This window comes from Mustelus asterias, chromosome 6 (assembly GCF_964213995.1).
Source record: "Mustelus asterias chromosome 6, sMusAst1.hap1.1, whole genome shotgun sequence".
Classification (NCBI taxonomy): Eukaryota; Metazoa; Chordata; class Chondrichthyes; order Carcharhiniformes; family Triakidae; genus Mustelus; species Mustelus asterias.
This window is the reverse complement of record NC_135806.1, coordinates 80,546,556-80,568,906: the sequence shown is the minus strand read 5'-3', so window position 1 is coordinate 80,568,906 and position 22,351 is coordinate 80,546,556. Positions and strand designations below refer to the sequence as shown.

Here is a 22,351-nt window from a genome sequence, read left to right as displayed (position 1 = left end):
GAGGTCTAGTTTGCTCAAGAGCTAAGGGTGCACTAGGAATTCTGAGTTTTATGAAAGTTGTACATTGAGCAGCCGTCTATTTAAAACTGTGTGGTTTTGTTGTGATTTGCAGATTCTGTTGAAGAAGGTGAAAAGATTGTTCAGACTGCTTTGGATGCCTATGGAAGGATAGGTAAGTGGTGATCCATTTGACGGATATTTAATACAATAAAGGACCTGTCCAAGATGGTTGGGCCATGTCCCGATAAGTCTGGCACCAATTTCCTTGTACAGAGGTTAACTCGTGTTGTGGGGAGGGTTTAAATTAATTTGGCCGGGGAAGCTGCACCAGGATGAAGCATTATGCAGGAGATAAAAATAAATGGGGGAAACAAATCGCATTCACAGAAAGTAGTTCAGAAATAGGAAGGATCAGAGGGAAATATCAGGCAGACTAAGAGAGAACATTAGAGTACAAGTGCCTAAATGCCAAAGTGTATTATATGTGGTTAGTAAGTTGCTACAGGTAGCCATGTGGGATTAACAAGAGATTTGCTTGAAATAAGAGCAGGATTAATGTTCCTGAATACAATGTATTCAGGAAAGATGCAGGAACTTTTGAGTACAGGTAATTGGGACTTAAGTTATCCTAACTCAGACCAGCAAAGTAGCTGTCAAAATATGCAAAGAAGGGGAGTAGTTTCTGAAATGTGTAGAAGAACGTTTTTACTCAGTATATTTCCTGTCCAATGTGTAAGGAAGCAAAGCTGGATCTAGTTCTGGGGGATGAAGTGGGGCAAATGGAGTATGTTTCAATAGGAGAACATGTAGGAAATAGTGATCGTAATATCATAAGGCTTAAAAGTTGCTCTGAAAAAGGACCAGGAAAAAACAAATGTATAAATATTCAATTGGAAGAGGCATAATTTTAGCAAGTTGAAAAGGCATCTGGCTGAGGAGTATTGTAATCAAAGTTTGGCAGATTAAAATAGTAAATGAACAATTGGAGAAGTTTGGGTACAGACTGAGCACATTCCCAGAGAGGGACATGAAGGGCAAGTAAAGCTAGAGCTCATTGGATGGTTGAAGATTAAGAAATTAAAATGAAACTTTGCTAAATGTCAGGTTCATAATTCTGTGGAGAGCTGAGCTGATTATGAAAAAAAAAATTGAGATAACGATATCGTATGATATTAGGTAAGTGGGCCTCAGAAGCGGGAATCTTAGTCTTTTATAAATATATAAAAATTGAAAGGGATAGTCAGAGGAGGGTGGGGCCAATTAGGAATCAAAAAGATGATCTTCTGGGAACTTACGGAAGAAGTAGGAAGAAATCTAATAGCCCCTCAAATCTGCTTCGTTGTTCAATAAAATCATTCCAGCAATCAGTCTAATGGATATTCATTGCAGATCCCCTAGGGCAAGTATATCCTTCCTTGGGCAAGGAGGCTGAAACTGTACACAGTTCTTGAAGTATGGTCTCACTAAGGCCCTGTGTGATTGTAGTGAGACTTCTTTACTATTCTATGCCAATCTCTTTGTAATAAAGGCTAGCATGGTATTTGCTTTCCTAGTTGCTCATCGTACCTGCCTGTGTGCATTCTGTGTTTTGTGTACAGGGATATCCAGTTCCTTGAGAGACCAGCATTTTCCAGTGTCTTACTTTTTTTTAAATAGACAAGGATTTAGGGCTAGGTCCCCACTATTAAAACGAGTACTTTAGATCATATATATTTAATAGAAATAATTCCAAAGTATTGATATAAAATTCAGTGATTATTAGTTATTTTTACAAATTGGCTCTTATATCATTGTGGTTAGCCATTTCAAACCAGACTCTGTTTTCTTCCTTTCAGATATTGTTATTAACAATGCTGGGTAAGTACAATACTTGTTTAATCTATTTTTAAAGATATTTAATATACTTTCTTTCTTCCAGAGAGCTTATTTTGTTGAAAGGGAAAAAATAGGCATTAGGCTTATCAGATATGCCTGTTTGAAAGTCCTGGTTTTAGTGCATGATTTTGGCCCTAATTGCTGCTGACCATAATTTTTAAGTAATCTGGAGGTGCTTTAGCAGACAGGTATAGGTTTGGCTTTCAACTGCTATTGGACAGAATTATCATGGAGCAGTACATGGGCTTCACACATCCACTTCCACTGAAAGCGAGGAATGGACTGTCTGACTCACAGCGGTACGTTTCACCATGGCTCAAAGAGCAAGCAAGAGTGCGCACAAATTCTCAGACGTGGTACAGGAAGCTTGAGTGGAGGAAGAGTATCCTGCGCGTGTCTTCCTGTCCTCTCTTGCGTGCAATCAATCTGCCTCAACTTGTATCCTCCTTGGGGATCCCCAGGGAATTGTCGAAGGCCACGCACTCTATTTCTGCTGGTGACTCTCATAGAGTAGTTTACTCTGTTTCAGTGAAGTCCTCACAGAATTTCTGAATAAATCTTGCTAGGATGTTGGTGAAGTACTGCCAATTATCCCAGACATTTCACAATGGCCGGAACTGTACCACCTGGCCCGCCGTGGAATTGGCGCGGTCGAGGGTCCGACAATGGAAATCTCCTTTGACCTCGGGCAGGAATTTCCAGTTTTGCCTTAGCAAGGCCGTAAAATCCCATCCAATATGTTTCAAAAGCCCTCTTCCTTTCTCCAACATTGAGTGAACAACAGAAGGTGATATATCTTTGAAGTAGAGCTTGTCATTCTCTATGATGATTAGTTTGCTTTGCTTGTTAAGAGAGGGAATATTAGGTCAAGAACTAACCACCAAAATGCTGTGCAGTTGCCTTAATAAATGCTAACGGACAGTTTATGTGGCAATCTGTTACTTAATGATCTTCATGTGATTGTTATGAGTACAAACTTCAATTCTTCTACCAAGATTACCTCTTGTGTTAAATGCAAGTGTATCTTGGCCATCATTGGAGGTGCTTTAATGTTTAGAATATTGGGGGGGTCAGTGTGTTGTGTGATTGGGAGGGCGTAGGACCTGGGTGTAAACGGCTCCCTTATAGGGTTGGTTTCCTTCATCTATAGTAGTTTAGTAAACTTTATCAAGTTAAATCATTTTTATAGTTGGTGGCTGCATCACAGTATTATACGGCCTCCATTCCTGTTTGAATACCTATCATTTTAGTGTAATTACCTTAATCTTTTCAGGATTTTAAGAGATCGCTCCTTTGCAAGAACAAGTGACTTGGATTGGGGTGAGCATCTGCACAGCTGAGAGCTGCATTTTGAGTTAAATATGTAATTATGTATGCTCTGCATCAGCATAGTGACTATTCAATTAGTCCAGCTGAGAACTGAGTTTGTTATATAGTCATACAATTGATATATGCATCGTTTGGGGTTATAGTGGGATCTTAAAATAAGCAATTCACTTCTCGTTAGATATTAAGTAGGTTATACTTTCTAAGACAGTATGCACATGTGACAAATTTATTGTCATAATAATGTAAGGCTGAGTTAGCTGTTTGGAAGTAATGACCCTTGTGTATTTGGCTCAAACTTTGGACAAAATTAAAAACTGACCCTAAAGTATAGACATAAAGACTGAAATAGAGGTCATTCAACACATGTTAATCTATCCAGAAAGGTCCTGCAGCCTCCTCCCCTACCCTTTGATTACTTCAACTTATTATTTCTTACATAGTTTGAATTTTCCCATCTACTATTCTTAATTTAAAGTCCATTCTGAGGGTAATCACTCTGCATGAAGAACTTTGTATTATTTTAATCACAAAATTAACTCTTACTAATTTGAACTATGTTCCCTTCAACATGACCCACAAGTCAATGTAAAGGAATTTTCTGGATTTATTTAACTGTACTAAATACTGCTTATACTCTCATCCCTTGACTGGCTCCTTACTGGGCTGCAAAGGCCAACAATTTCAGTCTTAAACTCCTGATGTAGAGAATCAAATTTCTAGCTCTTCTTTGATCAGAATCTTATGCAATTTGATTATGATGTCCAATAACATAGTTCTGTGTGTATCATTCATAAGTATATATTTTTCTTCAGATTTAATTCAGAGAGTTCATTTGAGGGGCTCATTCAAAGTCACAAGGGCTGCTTGGAACCACATGAGGAATCAAAAGTATGGCAGGTAAAAAAAATATTGGTACTTCTACTTGGCTGCTTTTATATTTTGACGAACTATAGAAATGGTTTCTTCGCTACAAAACCTCACAATTTGAAGTGATTAAAAAAATATTTTTTTCAGAATTATTATGACTGCATCGTCTTCTGGAATATATGGTAATTTTGGACAAGCAAACTATGGTGCCGCAAAGCTTGGACTCGTGGGGCTTTCGAATACATTAGCGATTGAGGGTCAAAAATATAACATCCAGTGTAACACTATAGCACCAACAGCTGGTTCCAGATTGACCCAGACTGTGCTGCCTCAAGGTAGGTAACATGAGGATACAGTGATGTCCCTTCAAATCAGTCTTTGTAAGGGCTATGTTTAATTAATATTATCCATAGAATATTATTCTAGTGACTTGTAAAATTTTATTCTTTCACTAATCACTTTTACAGGATTGTTTCCTTTTATTTGGAAACATTGTGACATAGAACAGTACAGCACAGAACAGGCCCTTCGGCCCACGATGTTGTGCCGAGCTTTATCTGAAACCAAGATCAAGCTATCCCACTCCCTATCATCCTGGTGTGCTCCATGTGCCTATCCAATAACCGCTTAAATGTTCCTAAAGTGTCTGACTCCACTATCACTGTAGGCAGTCCATTCCACACCCCAACCACTCTCTGCGTAAAGAACCTACCTCTGATATCCTTCCTATATCTCCCACCATGAACCCTATAGTTATGCCCCTAACGTTGCATTTTCTTAATAAGCCAATATTTTGAATTTAATGAGCATTTTTGACCATTTATTAATGCGATGATGTCTGACAGTTCTAATTCTGTTCGTGATTTTGGATTCAACATTAAAGATCTAATTTCCAAGAAAATGTGTATGTTTCTGCTCCCAGTACTTTACATTTCTATCAAGTATTTCCATTCCATTAGTATTCTCAGGAAGGTACAGCGAAGGTTAGATGCAGAATAACTCCCTTTATGCAACATTGTTCCTCAATTCCAGCTTCAGAAGGGTAGCAACACTTGATATTTTAATTTCCTATATCAGCTACACTTGCACATTCTCCAAGTGAAATAGCCAAATTCTGCAAACCTTTGCACTGTACTTACTAAGGACTAAGTAGAGAATTCAGAAACTCAGTTTAGATGCACACTTTTGGCCAGAGAGAGAGAGCAGGAAAGAACAGACTGGAAATGTATCAATCTTTTGGACTGGATCTTAGTCCTAGCCTCAAAGGCATATTCCAATTACCATATACTTTTTTAAAAAAGTGTTGACCTTGCATTTTAACCTAATTGGCTTTCATAGAATGGTACAGCACAAGGCCTTTTGGCCTGTTGTGTCTGTACTTTCTTTCTGAAAGAGTGATTCACCTTGTGCTTCCCCCCTACTTCTCTCTGTAGCCCTGGACTTTCTTCCTTTTCAGATAATCCAATTTCATTTTGAAAGCCTTGATTGAAAACTCCCACTACACTCAGGCAGTGCATTCCAGATCCTAACCACTCACTGCATAAAGAATTTTTCCTCATGTTGCCATTGCTTCTTTTACCTTAGATCAGTGCTCTCTGGTTCTTGATCCGTCCACCAATTGGAACAGTTTCTATCACCCTATCCAGACCCTCATGATTTTGAGTATGGGTCGGTATTTATTGTCCATCCATAGTTACCCTTGCACTGCGGGGCTTGCTGGGCTATTTCAGATGGCATTTAAAAGTCAACCATGTTGCTGTAGGTCTGGAGCCACATGTAGGCTAGGTCAGACTAGACCAAGTAAAGTTGGCAGATTTCCTTCCCTAAAAGATGTTAGTGAACCAGATGGGTTTTGTACATCAATCAACAGTGATTTCATTGAATTAGCTTTAATTACAGTTTTTTAAAAATTCATATTTCTCCATTTGCCATGGTGGGATTTGAACCCAGCTCCCCAGAGATTCGCCCTGGGTCTCTGGATTACTAGTCCAGTGAAAATACCACTTTGTCATCACCTCCCCACACAATGTTAAGTTCTTTATATTGGAGACAGTTCTATTGATCTGATATCCTGATGTTTAACAAAACAGCTTTTGCAGTTGCATGTGTAAGTCAATTTGAAATGTAGTCTCTTTTCTGCAATAGAATTATTGGATGCTTTGAAACCTGAGTTTGTGGCTCCCTTGGTGGTTTGGTTATGTCATGAAAGTTGCCAAGAGAATGGCAGTTTATTTGAGGTAAGTTTTAACTTGTCTTGATGACGAGAAACTTTATTGCATATTAATTTTACCAGTGCGAGATTCCACAAGAGTCCTTTGTGTAAATGTTTTGTATGAAGATTTTTAATGAAAAATAGCCTTGGCAATCTAATATGGAAAATATGGATGTACAATAGATGTCTCCATTTACATATTTTGATTTATCTTTGTTTTTTTTTTGCATTGGCATGTAAAGGAGGTTTGCTGAATTTTGTATTTCTGCTTCTTCCTTTCATTCAGGTGGGAGCTGGCTGGATTGGCAAATGTAAGTGTTGAATTGTATTAAAAGGTTATTCTTCTGATCAATTAGGTTATGTGCAGTTCATTTACTTATGCAATGCGCAAAACTAGTTTCTAATCGAAATTGAGAGCGAAAAAAGGCTTATAAACTAAAGACCAATGAAGGTCTGGGGCATTATATTTTCAAGTTGTATTTCATGCTTTCAGTTTAAACTGTGCATTTTTTATGATAGCAGACGTTTATACTTTTTTAATATAGCGTTACCTTTCTGATGTGCTTTTAGTTTAGACAGATGGCTTTTATTATGTTGTACCATTCTCTTTTTAAACTATTTATGCACATATTAGGTCTTTGCTTTATATTAAAGATTTATTATTCATTTATTACCACTGATAAGTGTTCAGTTGACTTGATGACTAGAAACTTTATTGCGTGTTAATTTTTCCAGTGCAGGATGCCACAGGAGTCCTTTGTGTAAATGTTTTGTGTGAAGAATTTTAATGAAGAATGGCCTTAAAAATCTAATGTGGAAATTAGGGATATACAATAGATTTATTAACAACAGCCAAAGGGTTTTTAAAGTTTAAAACTTTTGTCTAATTCCTTAAAGTTCCAATTCTAACCTTGCTTTGTTAACCTGAATCTTCTGAGCCACAGTAATGACGAGTGCATTGCTGCTTTGTGCATAGGTTCTCCCATAAGACTGTAACAAATAGGAACAGGAGTAGACCGTTTGGCCTCTCGAGCCTGTTCCATATATCCACATTCTTACCCTTTCCCAGTACACCTTGATTCCCTTACTGACCAAAAATCTATCGATCTCAGCTTTAAATATACACAAGCATTCTGCCCCCACGGCTCTCTATGGCAAGGAGTTCCAAAGACACTTAACTCTCTTAAGAGAATACATTCCTCCTCATTTTAGCCTTAAATAGGCGTCACTTTACTCTGAACCGCTGCCCTCTGGTCCTAGACTTCCCATAAAGGAAACATCCTCTCAGCATTTATCCTGTCGAGCCCTTTAGGAATCCTATACATTTCAATGAGATCACGTCTCATTTTTCTAAATTCCAATGAGTAGAGTTCCAATCTGTTTAATCTTTCCTCATAAGACAGTCCCTCCATACAGACAAATGTTCAATGTGTCAGTGGGGGAGCATTTTAGTGATAGTCATAGATCATCATAGAAACCCTACAGTGCAGAAGGAGGCCATTCGGCCCATTGAGTCTGCACCGACCACAATCCCACCCACGCCCTACCCCCACATATTTACCCGCTAATCCCTCTAACCTACGCAGCTCAGGATTCTAAGGGGCAATTTTTAACCTGGCCAATCAACCTAACCCGCACATCTTTGGACTGACCACAATGTAGTATGGTTCAAGTTTGTTATGGACAAGGAGAAAGATGACATTTGGAATATTGTGTGCAGTTCTGGTCACCTCACTATAAGAAGGATGTGGAAGCGCTGGAAAGAGTGCAGAGGAGATTTACCAGGATGCTGCCTGGTTTGGAGGGTAGGTCATATGAGGAAAGGTTGAGGGAGCTAAGGCTGTTCTCTCTGGAGCGGAGGAGGCTGAGGGGAGACTTAATAGAGGTGTATAAAATGATGAAGGGGATAGATAGAGTGAACGTTCAAAGACTATTTCCTCGGGTGGATGGAGCTATTACAAGGGGGCATAACTATAGGATTCGTGGTGGGAGATACAGGACGGATATCAGAGGTAGGTTCTTTACGCAGAGAGTGGTTGGGGTGTGGAATGGACTGCCTGCAGTGATAGTGGAGTCAGACACTTTAGAAACATTTAAGCGGTTATTGGATAGGCACATGGAGCACACCAGGATGATAGGGAGTGGGATAGCTTGATCTTGGTTTCAGATAAAGCTCGGCACAACATCGTGGGCCGAAGGGCCTGTTCTGTGCTGTACTGTTCTATGGCCTGCAAAAGAGGGTTTTGGATTGGGCGAAAGGCAGATTTTATTAAAATAAGGCAGGATCTGGCCAAAGTTGTCTTGAGAACAGCTCCTTGTGAAAAATTGTACAACAGAAGGGGGCATTCAAAAAGAAAACAGGCAGAGTACAGGTCCACCACGTTCTCTATTGGGGAAAATGTAAGAGCAATAAGTTCAGGGAATCCTGGATGCTTAGGACAATTCGATGTTGGATAAGGAAGTAGAGGAAAGCTTTTAGCAAGTCCAAAGGGAGCAATTCAGTTGCAGCCTAGAGGAATATACAAAGTTCAAGAGGGCATTTGCACAATATATAAATGTTATAGATGATAATGTAGGGGGAATGGTAAGCAAGTTTGCAGATGACACCAAGATTGATAGGGTGATTAATAGTGAAAAAGGTGATTGTAGGTGACAGGAAGATATAAATGTGTTGGTCAGATGGGCAGAGCAGTAGCAGATAGTATTTAACCCTGATGAGTGTGAGGTGATGCACTTTGGAAGAAGTAACAAGAGAAGGGAGTATTTAATAAATGGCAGGACAATAGGAAACTCGGAGGAACAGATGGATCTTGGGATACTTATTCAAAGGTCCCTGTAGGTGGCAGAGCAGGTGAATCGGGTAGTTAAGTCATATGGGACACTTGCTTTTAGCAGTCGTGGCATAGAGTATAAGAGCAAGGAGGTTATGTTATGTACAAAATGTTGGTTAGGCCTCAGCTGGAGTACTGTATGTAGTTGTGGTCACCTCATTATAGGAAGTGATTGCACTAAAAGTGGTACAGAGGAGATTCACCAGGATGTTACCTGCGATGAAGCATTTGAGCTTTAATGAGAGACTGGATAGACTTGGATTGTTTTCCTTAGAGCACAGAAGGCTGAGGGGGACATGATTGAGGTGCACAAGATTATGAGGGGTTTTGTCAGCGTGAATATGAAGGAGCTGTTTCTCTTGGTTGAGGAGTCAGTCAGGAGGGGACATAGTTTTAGGGTGAGGGACAGAAGATTCAGAGGGGATTTGAGAAAAACAAAAATTCACTGAGGGTGGCGAGAATCTGGAATGCACTGCCTGAGAAGGTAGTGGAGGACAGAAACCTTACAGCCTGTAAAATGTAGTTGGATGAGCACTTGAAATATCAGAACATTCAGGGATATGGGACAAGTGCTGTAAAATGGGATTAGTGCGATTTTAGTAGTAGTTATTCTTGGTGCAGACTCAGTGGCCCATAGGACCTTTTCTGGGCTGTACGACTCTATGACTCTAAACCAGGAATTGTCCTAGTGAACCTTGTCTGAACAGCCTCCAATGAAATATCTTTCCTTAAATAAGGAGACCAAAACTGCTCACAGTACTCCAGATGTGGTCTAACCATTACCTTAGGGGCGGCATGGTGGCACAGTGGTTTGCACTACTGCTTCACAGCGCCAGGGACCTGGGTTTGATTCCCGGCTTGGGTCACTGTCTGTGTGGAGTTTGCACATTCTCCCCGTGTCTGCGTGGGTTTCTTCCGGGTGCTCCGGTTTCCTCCCACATGCTGAAAGATGTACTGGTTAGGTGCATTGACCCGAACAGGTGCCGAAGTGTGGCGACTGGGGGATTTTCACAGTACCTTCATTGCAGTGTTAATGTAAGCCGACTTGTGACTAATAAATGCAGCAAGACTTCCCTACCCTTATACTCCAACCTCCTTGAAATAAGGACCAACATTCCATTTCTCTCCCTGATCACCTGCTGCACATGTGTACTAGCTTTCTGTGTTTTGTGCACAAGTACACCCCAGTCCCTTTGTGTTGCAGCTTTCTGCAATTACTTTCTCCATTCAAGTAATATTCTTTTATCCCTCTCTTAGAATCCTTTCCTCCTTACTGCGATACATTTTTGCTGAGAGTCCTGAATTATCTCCTTAGATGTCTGCCACTGTTTGCTTGCTGTCTTTCCTGCTAATCTACCTGGCCCGTCCACTTCAGCTAACTCCACCCTCATTTCACTGTAATTCTCTTTATTTAAGTAACACACAGTTCTTTCTGACCTAAGATTCTCACTCTCAAACTAAATATTACACTTTATCATGTTATGATCGCCAATTTCTAGGAGATCTTTTACTCTGAAGTCATTTATTAAACTGCATCATTACCCATTACCAGAACTAAGATAATCTGTTCCCTGATTGGCTTCATGACACTGCTCTAGGAAACCATCCCTAACGCACTGTGAATTTGTTATCCACCCGAGACTACCTCCCGTTTCTTCTGAGATTTTCCGATCCTGGCTATCAAAGAAATATGCAACACAATGTCTCCCAAGTAACTCCATCAGAATGGGGAAGAGAGGACATGCTACCTTTTTATGCACTAGCTGATGTCTTCTGTATGTTTCAAGGTTCAGCCTGAGTGAGGGTGGGATGGTCAGGTTGGGTCAGTGGGGAATGGTCGGGTTGGCAGCATGCTTATTCTCCACATGATCCTCCCCCTCACTCTACAACATCTAACCCTATTATGCACATATTAATTTCTTGTGGCATTGCTTGCAGACAAAAGTGTTGGAATTTGTGTCGCTTTTCATGGTTCTATATTTGTTTGCCTCTGACTCTTGGTCTTCCACCTATTCTGTATTCCACTTTGCCTCTGTTTCTGAGATCCTTTCTTATGTTGTTAATTCTGCCTGATTCTTTCAGAAGAAATCTGAAAGATTTCCTTCTTTCAGAGGAAAGAGGCTTTCCTCTGCCTCTCTCTCCTTTCACACTCTGCCTCTCTCACTCTCACTGTCATCGTCCTGACCTCCACCCAGCCCAGGGCAATGACAACAACCCAAAGCTCTGGCCAACTCCCAGTCTGAGGCTGCACCTGAGGCCTGAGCTTGGACTTCTTCCTGACAATCTGCAGGGAGCTGAGCCCCCGTCCTTGGCTGAGGACGGAGCCAGGGCCCTACTTCCACGCACACTCCTCCCCGCCTCCAATCCTGGGTTATCCACGTTTCACCACCCAATCAGCAGCCAGCAGTTTTCCATCCTTGTCCTACACTTTTGCTCCCGGATCTTGGCGATTGCTCAACAGGTCCGTGAGTGTTTGGAGTTCTCTTCCTGAAAAGGCAGTTCAAGCAGAGTCTTTTGAATATTTTTTAAGGCAGCGGTGGATCGATTCTTGGTAAGCATAGGGGATAGATTATCAGGGTAATTGAGACACAGATTTGAGATTACTATCATATTAGCCATGGTCTTATTGAATGGTGGAACAGGCTCAAAGGGACAAATGGCCTACTCCTCCTCCTTGTTCTGATGCTTCCTCAGCCTCTGGTGACAGCGGTGGCAACTCTGGCATCAGGAACAGGGTGCTGCATCATGTGGTCGTGAAACATACTTGAGCTTTTTATTTTCTCTTTTAGTTTTCGAGAGCTTGTTAGTATGGAAGGTTGTGGTGCATGACCTAGTTGCAGGGGCAAATTAAAAATATTTGTGAAAATCAAATTAAATTTTCATGATGATGAAGTGTTTAAATTCAAACGGATACTGGTTTAAGCAATTTGAAGTTAGGATTTAGAATGACTGTTACACCCAAAGGATCTTGGGGTTGTAGAATAAATTGCTAATGAAAACAGCATATCTGCATGTCAGAAGGCAGTACAGGTAGAAATTAGTTTTATGATGGAAATGGAAATGTGATGGGAATGACAAAACTTTGCGAGGAGGCCTTTGAGACACTTGAAAGATTTTCTGGGGCAGACCAGGTTGTTGGAGATGGAAGCTCGGTGGGACTGATCAGGGCTTATTTGACCCAAATGGTATTTTCCTTTTTTCTATGCTTATATTTAAGCCTAAATTTTGTAATATATTAAACAGTTTTGCTGTTTGATTCTGTTATTTAAGCTGTAGACTTTCGTTTTGGGAGTCTTTATTGACTAGGATAGGCGGCACTGCTGCCTCACAGCACCAGGGACCCAGGTTCTTCTCTGCAGCTGTCAGACTTTTGAACGGACTTACCTTGCATTAAGTTGATCTTCCTCTACACCCTAGCTATGACTAACACTATATTCTGCACTCTCTCATTTCCTTCTCTATGAATGGTATGTTTTGTCTGTATCGCGTGCAAGAAACAATACTTTTCACTATGTTAATACATGTGACAATAAATCAAATCGAAAATCAAATCAAGGTTCGGTTCCAGGCCTGGGTCACTCAGTGCGGAGTTCTTCCCGTGGCTGCATGCGTTTCCTCAGGGTGCTCTGGTTTCCTCCTACAGTCCGAAAGACGTGCTGGTTAGGTGCTTTGGCCATGCTAAATTCTCCCTCCGTGTACCCGAGCAGGCGCCAGAGTGTGGCGACTAGGGAATTTTCACAGTAACTTCATTGCAGTGTTAATGTAAGCCTGCTTGTGACACTAATAACTAAACTGGTTGTGTAAAGGCAGAGAGGGGCAAGAATTCCTAGAATGTGTTCAGAAATTTCTACAGCAGTATGTTTCCATTCCAACAAGAAATATGGCACTGCTAGATCTGCTTGGGAATAAGGTGGGCCAAGTGGATCAAGTTCTTTTTATATTTATTTGTTCACGGGGTGTAGGCATCGCTGGCTAGACCTGCATTTATTGCCTATCCTTAATTGGCCTTGAGAAAATGGTGAGCTGCTGCCTTGAATCGTTGTAGTCCATGTGTTGTAGTGCATCATAAGGTTGAAGTTGGCTGTGCAAGAGGTTCAGAGGGGCTATGAAAAAGCAATTGAGAGAAGCTGAAGAGGGTATGAGAAGAAATTGACTGCCAGCATAAAAGGGAATTGGCAAAAGTCTTCTATAGGCACATAAACAGTATGGGAGTGGAGTAAAGAAGGAGTGAGATCAATTACGGACAAGAAAAGGAATTTACACATGGTACGGGGTACATGGCTGAGGTATTAAATGAATCCTTTACATTTGTCTTTACCAAGGAAGAAGATACTGTGCAACTCATGGTGAAAGAGGAGATAGTTCAGATGTTTAATATTGATGAGGAGATACTGGATAGGCTGGGGCAGCACGTGACACAGTGGTTGGCGCTGCTGCCTCACTGTGCCAGGGACCCGGGTTCAATTCCCGGCTTGGCTCTCTATCTGAGCATAGTCTGCACATTCTTCCTGCGTCTGCGTGGGTTTCCTCCGGGTGCTCCGGTTTCCTCCGACAGTCCAAAGATGTGTGGGTTAGGTGGATTGGCCATGCTAAATTCTCCCTCAGTATACCTGAATACGCGCCGGAGAGTGGCGACCAGGGGATTTTCACAGTAACTTTTGTAGATGATGCAAAAATAGGCGGGACAGTAAGTTGCAATGAGGAAATAACCCTACAAATGGGTATAGATAGGTTAGGAGAGTGGGCCAAAAGATGGCAGATGGAGTTTAATGTGGCTAAGCGTGAGGTCATGCATTTTGGTCGGAAAGATGGGAAGGCAACTTATTATCTAAATGGGGAGAGACTTCAGGGCGCTCCGGTGCAGAGGGATCTGGGTGTCCTCGTTCATGAGTCACAGAAAACTAACATGCAGGTACAGCAGATAATAAAGAAAGCGAATAGAATGTTGGCATTTAAAGCTAAAAGAATAGAATATAAAGGTAAGGAACTACTATTGCAGCTATACAAGGCATTGGTGAGACCGCACCTGGAGTATTGTGTACAGTTTTGGTCCCCTTATATGAGGAAAGATGTAATGACATTGGAGGCAGTTCAGAGGAGGTTCACTAGATTGATTCCAGAGATGGACTCGATGGGCCGAATGGCCTTACTTCCGCTCCTATGTCTTATGGTCTTATGAGGGGTTTGTCTGTATGAAGAGAGATTGAACTGTTTCGGCCTATACTGTCTGGAATTTAGAAGAATGAGGGGAGGTCAAATTGAGGTATATAAGATGATAAAAGATATGGATAAAATAGATGTGGAGCGGATGCTTCCTCTTGTGGGGCATTCGAGGACGAGAGGTCATAGTCTTAGGATAAAGGATAGCAAATTTAAAAGAGTTGAGGAGAAATTACTTCTACCAAATGGTTGTGCATCTGTGGAATTCGCTACCCCAAAGTGTGGTGGATGCTGGAACAGTGAGTAAATTTAAGGAGGAGTTAGACAGATTTTTAATTGGTAATGGGTTGAAAGGTTATAGGGAGAAGGCAGGAAAATGGGGATGAGGAGCATATCTGCCATGATCGAATGGCAGAGCAGACTCGATGGGCTGAATGGCCTAATTCTGCTCCTATATCTTATGAACTTCATTGCAGTGTTAATGTAAGCCTACTTGTGACACTAATAAATAAACTTTAAAAAAACTTTGTACTTAAATGTTGATAATTCATCAGGACCGGTTGAGATTTATCTCGGGTTACGTGAGTGAAGTGTGTGTGGAAATTGCAGAACCATTGGCCATAATTTACCAATCTTCCTTAGATTTGGGGGTGGTGCCAGAGGACTGGAGGATTGCAAATGTTGCACCCTTGTTCGAGAAGGATATCTCCAACCCAGTCAGTTTAAATTTGGTGGCTGGGAAGCTTGTAGAAACAATATCTCGGGACAAAATTAGGAGTTACTCGGCTGATGCGGTTTAATTGAAGAAAGTCAACATGGAGTTAAGAGTAAATTGTGTTTAATTAACTTGTGTTTTTTCTGAAGTAACAACAAGAGTTGATGGGGTAATTCTGTTCGTGGTGTACATGGACTTTCAAAAAAAACATTTGATAAAGTCCTGCACAATAGACACAAACAGAGAAGTTAGAGCTTATGGAATAAAAGGAGCAAGAACAACTTGGATGCAAAATTGACTGAGTGACTGAGTAGTGATTAATGGTGTTTTTCGGACTGGAAGAAGGTTTATGGTAGTGTTTCCAAGCGATTTGTGTTAGGACCTTTGCACTTCTGATATCTATTAATGACCTAGACTGAGGTGTACAGGACATAATTTCAAACGTTTCAGATGATACAAAACTTGGTAACATTATGAACCATGAGGAAGATAGAGTCGAACTTCTAAAGGTCATAGGCAGGTTGTTGGAATGGGTGGACAAGTGACTGATGAAATTTAATGCAGAGAAGTGTGAAGTGATACATTTTGGTAGGAAGAATGTGAAGAGACAACACAAAATAAGGGGTACAATTCTAAAAGAGGTGCAGGAGCAGAAGGACGCTGGGTGCAAATGTGCATAAACCACAAAAGGTGGCAAGAACAGTTGAGAGAGGGGTTATTTAAACATCCAGCATCCTAGGCTTTATCAATAGGGGTAAACAGTACAAAAGCAAGAAACATGTATAAAACATTAGTTTGGACTCAACTGGAGCATTGGGGGGGTATTTTCCAGTCTTTCCCACCAACAGGATCTTCCAGTCAAACTGATTGTGAACTTTCACAGCGTGTTCCCAGGTGGTAGGATGGGTAACTGACACAATAGACACTTTGGAACCAGAAGATCAATGGCGATCCCCTTCCACTGTCGGAAAACATGCGAGGTGGAGCTGGAAAACCATTGTATCCAGTTCTGGGCACCAAACTTTAGAAAGAATGTAGACATTAGAGAGGGTGCAGAAAAGATTCACAAGAATGGTTCCAGGGATGTGAAATGTCAGTTACATAGGTTTGAAACGTTGGGACTGTTGTCCTTGAATAAAAGAAAGGTAAGAGGAGATTTAATAGAGGTATTCACTGTAGAGTAGATGGGAAGATACTGTCCCCATTGGTGGAAGGATTGAGAACCAGAGGGCATAGATTTAAGTTCATTTGCAAAAGAAGCAATTATGACATGAGAAAAAGCTTTTTTAACATAGTGTGTGATTAGGATCTGCAGTGCACTGCCTGAAAGTTTGGTGGAGGCAGATTCAGTGAATGCAGTCAAGGCGGAATTTGATTATTTGAAAAGGAAGCATGCGCGTGTCTACAGGGAAAATTAGGGGGAGTAGCACTAGGTAAATTGCTTCTTCAGATAGCGCAGAGACAAGAGGCCAGATGATTCTATGACACATCTGAACAGTTTTCTATCGAGTAAATAACTGAACAGCTGTTGCCATAGTAAAATATTACAAAGGAAATAAAGCTTCAAAGTGCACCTTTTTTAATTATGCTGGAAAATCCGGGCATTTCAGCATGGGGAGATTACCAAATGCAACATTTGTATTGTGTTCGCTGAAGTTTGAAGAAGTTAACATGATTCTTTTCACCATATTCTTGAAGCTGTGAAGCTTCCTCTTTGTTTCTCCATTTATTACATCTGTACTATAATGTTGTCCTTTCCCTCTTTCTCAAAAAGACTTTGGCATTTTCTCCAATGTAATTATGTTTGCTACTAAGATTGACAACCCTGCTCAGGTTGGACTGACTTCCCATGGTGTTTTCCTTAGTTTAAATTCATTGCAGTCACCATCTGTTCATCAGTTTTTATTTGTTTGCACATCCGAACCATCACACATGTAAATACTGTCACTGGGAAATGAGAATACATAAAAGTAAAACCTTGAACATGTCTCTCTTAGCACTGATCTCCGAATAATTGCAACCTTTTAGTGTTTCCTGAAACTATTAAACATTGCCACATTGGCATACATGTTCCAAGGTCTGTAAAGATTTTTTTCTTTAAGGCACTGACAGGAATCTAATCAGGGCATGCTAGTTTTCAACTAAAGATATATGCTTTTTATCTGGGTTTTTTCTTTGTAAGTGCTCCCCTGGACAATGTGTCTGTACAGCTGCTAGGGTAGATGGACATCTGGCTACCAGTAATGATGTACTTCATTGGCCTTGAGAAGGTGTGTAGCATTTGTCCAATGAAACAACAACATTATAAATATGTAATACATGTTTACTCTATATATAATATATATATATTATATATATATATATATATATATATATATATATATATTATTATATATATATAGATATATGTATCCATATTATAATAAATATATATTTAAAAACCTGTGTTTATATATGTGCTGCACATATATTTACACATTCTATATATAGTCATATGCACAGTTTATTTGTGTATGTGTATCTCAAATTCACTATTGTCTTGAAGCTACCTCTTGGTGGTCCTGTAGGTCAAGGTTTTTGCAATATGGGCACTTTGAAGCATCCATTTTATATGCTGGCTGACTTTCGTCATTTGAATTATCTACAATAATAGTTGAGGACTGAGAGTAAATGGAACTGTATTTTCAGACTATTGTGTCAAATCAGCATTAAAAGCAGACGTGTTCTAACATGTAATATATTTTCTGATGAAGTGCCTTGGCAGGTGAATGTTTTAAAAGGATGAGTAAGAAGAGCTAACTTGTTCTTGATAGTAAATTACTATTCTCATAGTATTTGTCATGTTATTAATCAATTGCTGAAAGGTGTGAATGCTAAACAGAAATTTACAAAAGGCCCGAATAGCATCAGCTTCATGCATGCATTTAGTTGGTCAGCACATTTTGGAATTTGAAACCAAAGATAGAAAACGTATGTGTAATTTTTTTTTAATGTTGAATGTTAAATATTCAATCACTTTTAAATAAAAGAAACAACATAATCTAACCCAGCTATTTTTTTTGAAAACCAGTATCTATTTAAGGAATAGGGTTGATGCAGTCAGGCAATTCAAATCTACAGGAAGAGATCATTTTAAATTACACAACAAATCAAGTGTCAAGGTAATTAAAGATCGTCACTGAAACTTTAGTCATTTGAGGTCCAGATCCTGTTGGAACAATGTGTTCATTTTTAACTTGCATTCATTGCTTTTAAAAAAAGACTGGTTCAAGTGCCTCATATTGTCCTGATATCAGGATTTCTACCTTAAAATAAGAATTTTAAAATTAACTATTTCAATCCGCCTTTTTATGAAACTACAGAAGCCTAAATTCTTTTTCAAAGAAAAATGCTATTTTGGGAAGAAATCGCCAAAAAGTAAAGTTGAGAATTTCTTGAACAGAGGAAGCTGTGTTACACAAATCTGTAGCTTTCAAGAGCTCACATTCAGAATAGAAAGGGTTAATGGTGTGTGTCCAACACCCCCCCCCCCCCCCCCTTGGATTACAGAGCTACTGTTCACAACACACTTTCCAATGGCAGTAACGCACTAGAATTTTTGGCAATCCATTTTTCAGTTTTATTGAATGTAAATGATTGTGGAATAGAAAATTATATATTTTAGTGGCTCAAAATTGCTTGATCACAAGATTTGGGTAATTAAGCATTGGATAAGAAATGACACTGAATTCAAGCTAACATATTCAATCTACTTTCTGTATAGTTTACTGCAATATTTATCTTTTCTATTCAAATAGTGATTCGACCAGGTACTAATTTATTAGACAATCCATAAATCATGGAAAGAAATGTATTATGTGGGCATATTTAATAACTCCGGATACATGACTATTCATTAGGACAATCCTAATTTAGATTTTCCTCTGAAGTGGTATTGAATTTCTTTTGAGATTTATGTGGAATGCTACTTTAATGTTCATTTGGTGTGCCCTTCTTTAAAATACTGTATGAGACAAGCCTTGTGTGGTCATTTCAGCCTCAAATTTCCATAGAGCCAACTTATTTGTACTGTTTAGAAGGAGCTGCGGTCCAGCTGATATGTAATCATTGTCAGAACTACAAAACTTGTTACCACTGCCTAACGTAGGCAGTCTGCCAACCATGTCACCATATCACAAGCAGCTTGTAAACCAGCAGGCATTTTGCCAGCTATTTGCAAACCTCTCCCCCCATAAGCAACCAGGCATTATGCCAGCCATAAGCAAGTTGTCTTTCAGTAAAATGCAGGCATTTTGATGACTCATTTTCTTGGATAGTATGCTAAATGTTAATTTTATTCTTAAAAGATGCACCAAAAATGTTCACTCTCAAATAATGGTCAATGATGTGGCGTTTTCTTGGTGAACCAGTTTGTGATGCAGGCTCAGAAAGGGGTGAAAAGATACTAGAATATCAGTGAACTGATGCTTATCCATGCAAGATGCATTAATGGATTTGCCTCCAGATTACCATATGCCTAATATTTAGCACAGGCTTATGGGGGTACTCCTGTTTCTGTGTTCCTAGGTACATGTGAAATCCTTGGAGACCTGAGGTTTTATTTGTTCTGGATTTTGTTGTTCAGTATTGAGCTTCTTTGTCCTAATTCTGTCTTTTTTCAACTGTGATTTCATACTGCTATAATATCTGCTGTTGAAAACCCTACCTTGATTATTTATAGTGGAATTTAAATATATTTAGATTCAAGTCCCAATGGTAATTACATTTCACTTTAATGTTTTTTGGTCTATGTTTTTTTCAGATGTACAAATGTTATCTTCATCTAACTCTTAAAGGGACATTAAATGTGATTTTTAAAAAATAATCGTTAACGCTTGGCTGATGGTTATGTATTTGAAAAGATAACCATAAATAATTTTCTGTCTTAGAGCACAAGTGTGTCTCAAATACAGAGAGAGTCTTCACTGATGTTGCCTGGATTGGGGGGCATGCCTTATGAGGATAGGTTGAGGGAGCTTGGTCTCTTCTCCCTGGAGAGACGAAGGATGAGAGGTGACCTGATAGAGGTTTACAAGATGTTGAGGGGTCTGGATAGGGTGGACTCTCAGAGGCTATTTCCAAGGGCTGAAATGGTTGCTACGAGAGGACACAGGTTTAAGGTGCTGGGGGGTAGGTACAGGGGGGATGTCAGGGGTAAGTTTTTCACTCAGAGGGTGGTGGGTGAGTGGAATCGGCTGACGTCGGTGGTGGTGGAGGCAAACTCGTTGGGGTCTTTTAAGAGACTTCTGGATGAGTACATGGGATTTAATGGGATTGAGGGCTATAGATAGGCCTAGAGGTGGGGATGTGATCGGCGCAACTTGTGGGCCGAAGGGCCTGTTTGTGCTGTGACTTTCTATGTTCTATGTTCTATGATTATAGCAAATGGAGTTGGGAGGAGCGAGGAAGCTTCAGTCTGGGTGCTTCATGTACCAGCTTCACTAGTTTGGAAGACTGCAATGTTTTGCTGCGATGAACCATGGGCAAAGCGTACTTTTTTTTAGTTGAATAAGAAAGAAAGCACGAACTTGCTTTTATAGCCGTTTTCTAGAACATTCCAAAGCATTTTGAGACCATTGAATTACCTCTGAAGTCTAGTCACTGTTTTGTAAGCAAATGTGATATCCAATTTTTATTCAGCATGAACTCGCAATGGCAAATGAGATGACTAATCACTTTGAAGCTGTTGGAGTAAAATGTTAGCAAGCCCACCCAGATATTCTGCTACTTTTTGAGTACTGTTATGAATTCCTTTGCATCTACTTCAACAGACAGATAGGACCTTGGTTTAACATCAATTCTAACAATGCAACATCCCTTCAATGCTAAATTGTAATATAAACCCAGATTAAGTGCTGAAACCTTGGAGTGGGGTTTGACAATACAGTCTGTTGATTCTGAAACAGCAGTGTTACAACCTGAGCCAAGTTGACCAGACAATTAAAGGAGGTGGAAGTAATTGTTCTCTTTGTGAGAAACTATGTTGGAAATAATTTATGCAGATTTACCATGACCCAGACCCCTTTAGTTGTCGTCATTGATGTTTTCAGTGGAATTTATTTATTTATTCAAGATGTAATCAATATGAAAGTAGTTGCGTAGTGCAAATGATTTTTCAGAACTGTTAGAGAAATGTCTAGAAATGGAAACCTTTTTGAGTAAATAATCTGAATGTTCAAAAACTGAATAATAGTTTAAATAATTTTTGCCTTAGTGTAAATGTGAATCATGGAAACAGTTATAATCAACTGTTGTGTGTCAGCAACTCGACAACTATATATTTTTTCTGTCATTAGTGCGCTGGGAACGAACTTTGGGTGCTACAGTAAGGCAGAAGGATCAGCAAATGACACCTGAGGCAGTGCGTGACAATTGGGAACGAATTTGTGACTTTGAGAATGCTACTAAACCCAAAAGCAACAAAGGTAATTTTTGCTGGTGTTAGGAAAACAAAGGTAGTTTAATGGATTTATATTTGTATTGGTAAACATTAGAAATAAGGTATAGTTTTAAGTGGGTTTAATTTAATGTTTCAGTGCCTGGAAGGGACCTATAGTTAGATTCATACTGGACAAAGATGTTTATGTATGTGGGGGTTGGTTGGTTTCAATTCGAACTGTGATTCTGTTGTGCTTAGAGAGGGTTATAGCATGAAAAACAAATATGGTTGCGGGGCATTGCTTAGCAACAGGAGGCCCACTTCCCAGAGAGAGAGAGGGCTTTGTTCTTAGTTTAACTGGAAGCTAGAGTAGTTGGGGAAATGCAGAGAGCGAGAAGGCAGCTCTCACAGCTTTGCTAAGAGCAGTTAGTTTAGAAGGCTAGCGGCGGAACAACTCTCAGCTTTGCTATAAGAAAAACCATTCAATTGTTAGACTACCAGTTCAGAAAGCCCAAAATATATGAAGAAGTCAGACTGGACCCTAACAATTTGCTATTTTGGCATTAGTGTGAGGATAGGCTATTTCACTCCCAAGTATGATTCTACTGACACACTGGGATTTCTTAGACAAATCGGCACCTTGCAAAACAGATCTGAATTTTAAACACATCCCTTACAAGACACGTGATATTGAATACATTTTTAAAAGGCTCAGTATCATCACACAAAGAATCATAGGATCATAGAAACCCTACAGTGCAGAAAGAGGCCATGTGGCCCATCGGGTCTGCACCGTTTCACTGTAAGAAGTAATGATTACCTAAAGAGTAGCTAATTAAGGAAAATAGAGAAATGAAGAAGTGTTTTCAAGAAGAATTCGTTGTTAACTGAATAGAGGTCACTTGGAACCAGAACGACTTACTGTTCAGTAAAGACACAAAGTT

At 39.8% G+C, this 22,351-nt stretch overlaps 1 protein-coding gene across 2 annotated transcripts in view; it reads left to right on the top strand.

Annotated features, from left to right (window-relative positions):
- hsd17b4 (hydroxysteroid (17-beta) dehydrogenase 4) overlaps positions 1-22,351 on the top strand; it is a 103,701-nt gene that overhangs the window by 13,146 nt on the left and 68,204 nt on the right. Inside the window, exons 4-11 of one of the 2 annotated variants that reach the window (XM_078214607.1) lie at positions 113-172; positions 1,836-1,857; positions 3,149-3,195; positions 4,017-4,101; positions 4,219-4,406; positions 6,217-6,308; positions 6,570-6,594; positions 21,325-21,453. In XM_078214607.1, coding sequence (XP_078070733.1) covers positions 113-172; positions 1,836-1,857; positions 3,149-3,195; positions 4,017-4,101; positions 4,219-4,406; positions 6,217-6,308; positions 6,570-6,594; positions 21,325-21,453 — 648 coding nt within the window. Of the gene's footprint in view, positions 1-112; positions 177-1,835; positions 1,858-3,125; positions 3,196-4,016; positions 4,102-4,218; positions 4,407-6,216; positions 6,309-6,569; positions 6,595-21,324; positions 21,454-22,351 lie in introns of both variants that reach the window. The other variant, XM_078214608.1, reaches the window with a different exon arrangement.